Below are 10,035 nucleotides of genomic sequence, written 5' to 3'. Positions count from 1 at the left end.
GGTTCAGAGCCTGGTCAGAGTAAGCTCTTCTGATCTAAGGTCACACACACTGCAGCAGCAGCAGCTTTTTTGGCTTCAAACTATTCATCTCAACCCCAGAACCAAGCCATCCCCACCTGAAAGGAATTTCTACCAGTTAACAGTTTGTAAATGAGTTGAACAATGTTTCATTGTTTGTGCATGACCTGGTTTTCAATCATTTCTCTTCCAAAGATATGAGGTTGAATATTTCCTTGAGCAGATGACAGAAGAATTTACATTTATACATTAAACTGATTAAACAGAAAGTATTCTTAGTGTTTATTTTTTGGGGTGGAATAATCATACAGCATAAAACTTCAATTAATCTGAAAAACAAAAATTGGGGACATACAGTTTGACATATTGAGTTCATTCAGATCCACTCAGGGTTAAAGTTATACTTACAGGTTGAAATCTATACACTGCAATTGGTATTTGGGTCAATGTCCCACAGCAAGTTGCACCTCAGTTTTTTGTAGTCATCCACGAGTTTCTAGCATTGTTCTGCCCGGATATTTAACCCTTGGCAGAATTCATTTAAATTGGTTGGGTTTCTGGTTATTGGGCCTAGTGCAGAGGCACCCAAAGTGAGGCTGGAAAAATAATTTTGTGCTTCTCCTAACCGTAGTTCAAGAATGGTACAAACTTGATCGTGTCCCACAGCAGTTGACTTTTAAGAGATTTTTTAGGAGAATATTTTGACTGACAATGTATAATCTTCTTAAAATGGAGAATGATAGGTACAATTAATTAATATTTTATCAACAATAATTGTTCTTTTAATTTTAAGCTTAGAAGACCACAAGCTTCCAGAAACCTTTCTTCCTAAGTTAGACTTTGGTAAACTTTCATTAAATTTGGCTAAATGCAGCAAGTACTTTTGAAGAATGATCCCGTTTTTTTTTTACCAAAAAATAGACCAAAAATTTTTTTTATAGCCTGACAAAAATAGACAACAATCCAAAAACAAAGGTAGGGATATACCTCTCTTTTAATAAGGCAAACGCGTGAGATCCAATTTCATAAAAATAGCGCCTGTTCATCCTATTGTTGGTGGTAGAAATAGAGAAAGTTAAAAATAAAATGAGTGTAGCATTTGTAATAATAATTTAAAAAAATCTAGTACCCAAGGGTACTTCCGATTTGGACCCGCACGATAAAACATTTGGACACCACTAGCGTACGGACCGTGTAGACAGGCTTGTAAAGTTCACCACACATACATCTGCAGAAAAGCCTGCAGCACCACTACTGTAGTGTCTGATAATATATTAGGTTTTGAGGCCTCCGGTTGGGCTTTGAGTAATTTTCTGAGAAGGAACAAAAAGGGCACGGTATGAATGTCTGAGCGTGCTAAGACATTCAAGGACCCAGGCTAAGGGATGCAATATATGGAAAGTGTGTGCCTGTAGGAAGGACTTTGCTCAGAAATAGAATAGAAATATACTTTATTGCCCCACAGTAGAGAAAATTAGGTAGATTCAGATTCAGGCAGTTAGAGCAGTATGTTGAGGAACGCCAAATATTGAAAATTGTATTTGTGCCGCATGTGTGTCTATAAAGAGAGGCGACACTCTTTGTTCTTTAGGGGATCTGTCAACACTCAGCATGCCATCTCTCCAGACAGATCTGCAATGTTTAATATGGGCTTTGTTTAAAATAAAACCTTCCTCAGTTCAACCAAGTCCGTTTCAATGGACTTCCTGGAGCCTTCTCACATCAGCAGTTTGAAGGTGACCAACCCCATCATACACAATCATTCTGACTAGCGCCAGAGGGAAGAAGTGAGCACATGAACCCCATTGCTCAGCAGTCACAGAGACGTTGTTCAGGTAAGCTAATGTTGTACGAGGTCAGCCTGTGTTCTGCTTGAAGCACCTATTTAAGGTACTTCAAGCAGAATAAAGCAGATTAAATTAGTTGTATTTAAGAATCCAGCTAATTGGGATGGCATGCTCCAATGGCGCAGGGGTAGTTAGTGAGAACAACCCATGTATGGAGGCCTTCAGTCCTCAACGAGGCTGACCCAGGTTCGATTCCGGCCTGAGGTTCTTTGCCGCATGTCGTCCCCCGTCTCTCAAACCCTCTTTCCTGTCAGTCTACTTTGAAAAACAATAAAAAATCCACTTAATTTATAAGCACAGAAGAAAATCAGATTCATAACAAAGTTCTGAAGATGATCATTGAACCTCAGCATCCCTGGCAGAATCTGGCCTGGCTTGGAAATTTGGGCTCATACGTGAAAGATTTGAACCAAAAACTATGTCCAGATCAGTCAAGTTTGTCAGTAATTCTATTAAAAAGAAACACTTCATTACACACATACTGATATATTTCAAGTGTCTCTTTCATTCAATTTTGATGATTATACCTGACAACTAATGAAAACCCCAAGTTCAGTATCTCAGAAAATCCTTTTCCCTGGATTACTGCAGCAATGCGGCGTGGAATGGAGTCGATCAGTCTGTGGCGCTGCTCAGGTGTTATGAGACCCCAGGCTGCTCTGATAGTGGCCTTCAGCTCTTCTGCATTGTTAGGTCTGGCGTATCACATCTTCCTCTTCACAATACCCCATAGATTTTTTATGGTGATAAGGTCAGGTGAGTTTGCTGGCCAATTAAGAACAGGGACACCATGGTCCTTAAACCAGGTACTGCTAGCTTTGGCTCTGTGTGCAGGTGCCAAAAGAAATCTGCATCTCCATAAAGTTGATCAGCAGCAGGGAACATGAAGTGCTCTAAAACTTCCTGGTAGACGGATGTGTTGACCTTTGGACCTCAGAAAACACAGTGGATCAACACCAGCAGAGGACATGGCACCTCAAACCATCACTGACTGTGGAAACTTTACACTTGGACCTCAAGCAATGAGGAGTCTGTGCCTCTCCTCTCATCCTCCAGACTCTGGGACCTTTATTTTCAAAGGAAATGCAGAATTTACTTCCATCAGGAAACATAACTTTGGACCACTCAGCAGCAGTCCAGTCCTTTTTGTCTTCAGTCCAGGCAGGACGCTTCTCCTCTTGTTCCAGAGTGTCTTGAAACAAGGAACGCTGCAGCTGAAACCATGTCTTGCAGACGTCTGTCTGGTGGTTCTTGAGGCTCTGACTCCAGCTGCAGTCACTTTTTGTGAATCTCCCCCACATTCCTGAATGGGTTTTGTTTCATAATACTCTCCAGGGTGCGGTCATTGCTATTGTACACTTTTTTTCCTACCACATCTTTTCCTTCTCCTTGCCTCTATTAATGTGCTTGGACACAGAGCTCTGTGAACAGCCAGTCTCTTTATCAATGACCTTCTGTGTCTTGCCCTCCTTGTGCAAGGTGTCAGCGGTCGTCTTCTGGACAACTGCAGTCTTCCCCATGATTGTGTCGCCTACAGAACTAGACTGAGAGACCATTTAAAGGCTTTGCAGGTGTTTTGAGTTAATTACCTGGTTATAGTCTGGCACCAGGTGTTTTCAGTATTGAACCTTTTGCACAATATTCTAATTTTCTGATATACTGAATTTGGGGTTTTCGTTAATTGTCAGTTATAATTCATCAAAATTAAAATAAATAAACACTTGAAATATATATCTGTGTGATGAATCAATATACTACTTTCACATTTTGAATGGAATTACTGAAATAATCATAAAAAAAACAAATAAAAAAAAAAAACACTTTTTCATGATGTTCTAATTACATGACCAGCACCTGTAATATCGATGCACACTAAAGTAGAAACAAAAACAGTGAAATTTGTGAAAACCTGCATTGAAAATCCGTATTTCAGCTTCCAGCTGTGTTTTATCGTCAGTCATATTAATTAATAAAGGACATACAATACATAGACAACATCTTTAAAACTTCTGCTAATTCATTTCAAAACCTTATAAAGTTTTTAATGCACAAAAAAATTTAAAGTTGAATAAAACTTTTATTATAATATACTAAGCACAGTTGCACCAAGAAGTTAAGATAAAAATAAAAATCTCAACTGCAGTACAAATGGAACAACTTAAACAAAAACAAAAAAATAACCGGGGGGGCCGCATCCTATTTATAAATTAAATGATTAAGAGTGGTATGAGTTTCAAACTGTCTGCCATAAAATAACCGTGGCTTGATTACAATACAACACAGTTTATTGAAGTCTAATCCTTTCAGAGGGTTACGAAGGATAATTTAGACATACAGTAAAATGTTTTCTTAAAGATTTAAAGAGAAAATATTACATTTAGCTGACCATACTCCATTTCTGAATAAATAGAACCGAGACATTTTGAACCTCTACTAACGGTTACACAAAACAAAAAATCAAAAAAATGTAATTTCAAAAACAAAAAGGCAACTCGTTTGAGAAGAAAGCCGTCCCTCTGTGACAATAGACTCTGGTTCTTCCTCTATTTTTATGCATTTCTTAATTTTCACAGGAATGTCCGGCTCTCATCTTTTTGCTTTCCTGAGTATCTTCGGGTCAGCGCTGGTTGGACATCTTAGCGTGCGCTTGCAGTTCTTGAGGTTTAAAGGTCGTTCATCCCCCCAGTCCTCTGACAGTCCATATTTGTGCTCCAACACGTCAAGCGTGGCAGAAAGGGCACTGGAAACAGAATTAGGGTCATTTCTTCTTTAACACACCAAGTCCGGCTCAGAGTCGCAGAGGCAAAAATAAACACAATGTGACGAGCTGACTCTGTGGTATTTAATCCAGGCTGGCAGGCATTTGTTGGGAGCCTGCAGTAAGCTGGGGTTGGGTTTTAGACTAATTAATGCCAAACCGTTGATTACAGCATGTCCTTAACATTCATAAAAAAAAATAAAAAATAAAAACCAGAACCACAGAAGGTTTTTCCACTGAGCATATTGTGACGATGCTGCAGTGAAACGGTAATACAGGTGGATTTTTATATAAAATGAAAGGCCCCCTTCTCAAAAACAATCCACTCTTTGGAGCAACATTTGCTTAGTTTAAAACTCTAAACATCAGTGTTTAAAACTTGAAAGCAGACCCAAGCGACTAGGCAAAGATGGGCTAAGAAAAGTTAAAATATCACAGTAGCATGTTATCACACTGATAAAATAGAAAAAAAACAACCTTTAATTTCCATGCATTCATTAACAGAAGAATAAAGAATAAATTGTTTCCTATCAACAGTGGCTTATTAGTAAACTGCAAAAAGGGAACTAAAAGCAAGTCAAACTTTCTTGAAATGAGTGTATTGTCCTTGATTTGAGCAGGTAAGCTTAAATGATCTGCCAATGGAGTAAGATTTTAGCACTTAAAACAGTAACAACTCTCTTTAATCAAGTGCAGTATATCTTATCTTGTCAGAATACTCATTCCATTTACAGATAATCTTATTTTCCTGCTCAAATCAAGGACAAATACACTAATTTCAAGAAGATTTAACTTACCTTTAGTTCCCTTTTTGCAGTGTACCCCTGTTGTTTATTTTGTACACATTTTTGCCAACAGGAAAGCGCCTAGTCTTCTATAACACTTCATAAAGCTGCAGCAGATGTTCTATGAGTTAGATCTGGGGGCTGTGATGGAATAAGAGAAGGCTGTTAATGTTAGCGGTGTCCTTTTGGTAAAAAAGAGGCTAACAGTAGGGGGTTCATAGATTTTGTTCCAAACAATTGATTTTTTTCCCCCCTCTCTCCTATCTATGTTAAAGGAAATCCTAACACTTCATTAGAGAAGTATTTTTACAACAAGGTCAGATAATTCTGGCTTTTTGACCCATTTCTACATCACAAAGAGAATTGGGACTCGACATAAACATCCAAAATCTGTATTTTAAGGCTCATTCCCGTGTGATCACCACATAAAACAGCCGTACCGGATAAACAAAAACTGTCTGGACTTACCAGCCCGGTCTGATGATGCGGTATTTGCCAAGCACCGACAGGTCGATCACCGTCGACCCCTGTCGGGTCTGGTCTCCTATTGGTCCTCCATCCACCACCACGGCGAGCTTTGACCAGAGCTCCTGAAACTCCTTTTAAAAAACGGGGAGACGGCCACATTTAGCCTGCCGAACGCTGCACGGCGCTTAGAGCCAACATTTGTCGCCGAGAATTACCTGAACTTCCACTGTGCTGGTCTGCGAGCTGATGTTGGCGCTGGTCAGTGCCAGTGGCTCCCCGCACATCTGGCAAAGCCGCCTCAAAAAGGCGTGATCTGGGATACGGACGCCTACAAGCTGACAAAAAAAGAAGAAGAAAACAACAGCTCACAGCCTGAGAGGACACAACACTTGTGATTTTGTATAAATGGGGGTCCAATTAAAGTAAACGTACTGAGGTGAAAGGGTTGAGACTTGGATTCAGCTCCTCAGACCTTTCGAAAACCAGAGTGACGGGACCAGGCAGGAGATCGTGCAGCAGCTCCTCCTTCACCTTCACCTTACAGTAACTGCTCAGGAAGCAAGAAGTTAGGCGCCCGCTGCCTCTTTAACGACCAAACGTGTACAAAACAAGGAACAAAGCGAAGGAAAACAGAGATCGGCGCACTCACTGATAGATATCTCTAATTTCTCCGACACAGATGGCCAGCGGCTTCTGTCCGTTCCGTTCTTTGACCTCGTAGATTTTCCTGACAGCCTCCGCGTTTTGGGCCAAGCACGCCAAGCCGTAGATGGTGTCTGTGGGCACCGCGACGACGTGACTGTCTTTCAGCGCCTTCGCCGTGCATCGCAGGATTTCTGAGTCATCTAAAAGTTTGAGGGGAAGCAAACGGAGTCAGTGGCAGGATCTGGTTTTCATATGCGCACCGTTGGTATAAATGCACAGATTTTAGGTTTCACAGGTGAAAGTGAACCGTTCTTGCTTTCAGAGGGGGGTGATTAGATGTCCCATGGCGAGCTGCACCTCAGTCAAAGGAAAACATGCTTCACTGTTGATCCGGTGGCTCCCAGTTCATGGTGGCTTTAAGCCTTGGTGGTACCTAAGTTTTCTTTGTAATCGTTTTGACCAATTTATTTTGTTCTGAGAGTGACAGTTCGGGTCTGATGGTTTTAAAATCGGATAGAATTAGACAATGGTCTCAAACACAGAAACAGAATGACACGCTACATTATACTTTTTACCGATTAATTCAAACTTTTAACCAGCACCTATCTTTGTAGTTTTAATTGTTCAAAAATCATAACTGTCTTCTATATTCTTCGGTAGCTACTTTTGCTCTGTAGTGCTAAAAAAAAAGTTGATCCTTCATTTGAAGCTCAAATTTAAATATATTCTTCAGGACAAACATTTTCTATTAAAACAACTTGGGGTTTCTCACCTTCTGTATATACACATTTATCACACATTACCACAACAACTTACTTTATTGTTAATAAAGATGGCCTTTTCCAAGGTCTAAAGAATTTTTAAAGTTCAAATTTCAATAATGCAAAGCAGAAAGTTTTCTCTATCTGTGTGGACCCTAGAATAATGTAAGGCTGTCCTAAGCAGTAAACATATAGCTGCTCACTGCCTGCAAGCCGGCTTAAAGAAGAATGTGACACTATTCCCACAGCAGTTGCGTGTAAATTCATATTCAATAAATTAGAATATGCATCCCAATGAGGCTCACTTGTCAGATTTAAAGTAGCTTTATGAAAATAACCTTCAAACGGGTATTAAATATACTTTTTATTAAGCCCACGTTTTTGTAAGAAAAATGGCTTTTTTTGTTTGGTTTGATGTAATATTCTAAACATAAATGTTGTTTATAAAAAGCTCCAAGAGGAAGATCCTCAAAAAACAGAAATGAAGGTTTGTGTATAATTAAGCTATTTAATGAGTTTCGTTTGGTGAACTTGGTTACTGAAAGGAATTAACTTTTGAATAATATTCTAATTCATTGAATGTGACTAAATAAAGAAATTGCTGATCGACTGGGATTTTCCAAACAAAATCATCTCTCCCACTTAGAGAGAACAATCCCCAAAAACAAGAGAGTGTGCTGCTGTTGTGCGGACAAAAAGGCCCCGTTGATGGCAGAGGTCAGAGGAAAGGATGGCAGCCTGGCTGCTTGACATGGCAGAAAGACAACGGTTGCCCAAATATCAACTTTTTACAACCAAAGCATGCAGAACACCGTAACCAACCACACCGCGCATCGACCGTCCAAGCAGACCTCCAGGTAATATTCACAGAGACACAACAAAAGTTGGACACACCATGAGGCCCATAGTATCATTGTTGTTATTGTTTAAACTCCACAGGCCGAGTGTTGCTGCTTACCATCTCCATCCCAGCATGGCAGACGTCTCCTGATGGTAACCTCCAGTGGAAGAACGCGCCCATGCCACCAAGCCCAAAACCGGTTTGTTGAATGTGACGAGTTCACCGTGTTCTGTAACGGCCGCGCTGCTACCAGCGGGAAACCAATAAAGTGGCGAGCAAGTGTGTATTTTTGTTTCAAATCTGAGTGTGAACACTGCGATGCCATGCTAATAACACTCAGGATTATCATACCATGAGAATATCTATCCATGTATTAAATGCAACTAAAGATTTTAAAACTCGAGGCTGCATATAAAGTGGAAATGTTAATGGGTGACACTGTTTCTGTTACGGCCGGCGTGTCCTTGGACCACATTTCAAGAATGGCTCAAATTTGGCTCATCGGACTAAGAGGTTGATACAGACAGTTAAAAAAAAAAAAGAAAAAAAATTTGCAAAAAAAATGAGGAGGAGCCTTTCAAAATAGATGCAGACAGATTAAAATTAGAGAAAAAGGACAAATGAGAGGTACAACTATTCATCTTTTATCAAGCCGGAGTCGTTCAATGAGGAGTCGGTGTTCTTGTTGCTGAGAACACACAAACTATATATAGAAAAACAATCAAACCCAAAATCTATGGGAATTAAACCCTTTTTGTTTCTAAACAAGCTCAAAATTAACAATTATTTTAATGATTCCACTCTATATTGGTTGATAGTATATCCCTTTTTTTATTGTATTACTTATTAATTATTATTATTTTTTTTTTTTTTTTTTTTACAGAAATCAGAGTATTTTCTTTTGCTTCCTCAAAATATAGCGAATTTAGTATTTGTTGACCAGGTGAATAAAAACTTTTTTTTTTAAATAGATAAATAATCTATTTTTTGTGGCAATATGGCCCTGTGGCAAAAACTTTGGACACCGCTGTATTACGGGAACACAAAGAGACAACACAGATCAGCTCTTGATTCTAGACACCTTAAAGCTTGACTGAAAATTATATAATAAAATCATTTTAGATGTGGAAGGCAAATTATGGTTTAACTCAACACTTTCAGAGAGCTATGGTTCAACAGCTAAACTCTGTGCCATTGGGGCACATCTGGGTCTATAAACGGACCGGGACCCCGTGTCTACTGACTGATTCTGGGTCTCACGCTGTCATGGGTACCTGTTTGGGTCTCCTGGCGGACCGTCGACCCGTTGGAGGCTGGCGGCGACAAACGGAACAGTCTGGCCTTCGGTTCTTGGCACATCGCGGTTCCGAGTCGACGAGCCACCGCTGAACTGTGAGGTCCTCTGAACGGAATCAATCCAGCAGCGACGAATCCAAACAAACTCATAAATCCAAGCTCAGCCGGATCGCAGGTGGGCCACCAGGAGCATGGTGTTGTCTGATGCAATGACAGAACTTCCGGGTTACGCCCAGAAATGATGACGACACATTCTTAAAGGGGTACCCGCCCCAAAAAAACGTGAACAATGATCAAACATTAGCCGTCTATTTATGACGCTATTTCTATCGCTAAATTCCAAGGCGTATTGTGTAAGTCTGCACACGAATTCGTAATTTTTTTTAGCCCAAATTAAATTTATTAACTCCAAGCAAGAGTGTCTGCAGATCTGGAGAACGATATTTTACTGATGGGATAAAATGGTTACAATCTAAGGCCAAAAGGGCCACAATCCCCAAACATAAAAAAAAGTAAAAGGTTACTAAACAAATAATAAAATAACTAAATGTAAATTGATATAAACTAAATCATCATCATCATCATCATCATATATATATATATATATATATATATA

At 39.7% G+C, this 10,035-nt stretch overlaps 1 protein-coding gene across 1 annotated transcript; it reads right to left on the bottom strand.

Annotated features, from left to right (window-relative positions):
* Positions 1-3,922: 3,922 nt before the first annotated feature.
* On the bottom strand, positions 3,923-9,638 carry LOC105937449 (yrdC N(6)-threonylcarbamoyltransferase domain containing). Its single transcript, XM_012878767.3, has 6 exons — positions 9,398-9,638; positions 6,526-6,721; positions 6,309-6,423; positions 6,092-6,211; positions 5,877-6,007; positions 3,923-4,605 (listed from the first exon to the last, which is right to left on the bottom strand). Exons 1-6 carry the CDS (start codon positions 9,567-9,569, stop codon positions 4,452-4,454), a joined length of 888 nt encoding a protein of 295 aa, XP_012734221.2. The 5' UTR covers positions 9,570-9,638; the 3' UTR covers positions 3,923-4,451.
* Between the last annotated feature and the right edge of the window lie 397 nt (positions 9,639-10,035).

This window comes from Fundulus heteroclitus, chromosome 3, assembly GCF_011125445.2.
Source record: "Fundulus heteroclitus isolate FHET01 chromosome 3, MU-UCD_Fhet_4.1, whole genome shotgun sequence".
Classification (NCBI taxonomy): Eukaryota; Metazoa; Chordata; class Actinopteri; order Cyprinodontiformes; family Fundulidae; genus Fundulus; species Fundulus heteroclitus.
Note: the sequence above shows the minus strand (reverse complement) of the source record. Positions and strands in the feature narration are given on the sequence as shown.

Bases quoted from the DNA above. Each gene is read 5' to 3' on its own strand.
- LOC105937449 (XM_012878767.3), bottom strand. From the start codon at position 9,569: ATGAGTTTGTTTGGATTCGTCGCTGCTGGATTGATTCCGTTCAGAGGA. The intron at 6,722-9,397 runs GTACCCATGACA...TCAAACTTTTAG, and splicing joins CCGCCAGGAGACCCAAACAG to ATGACTCAGAAATCCTGCGA. The intron at 6,212-6,308 runs GTACGTTTACTT...TTTTTTTGTCAG, and splicing joins GTCTCAACCCTTTCACCTCA to CTTGTAGGCGTCCGTATCCC.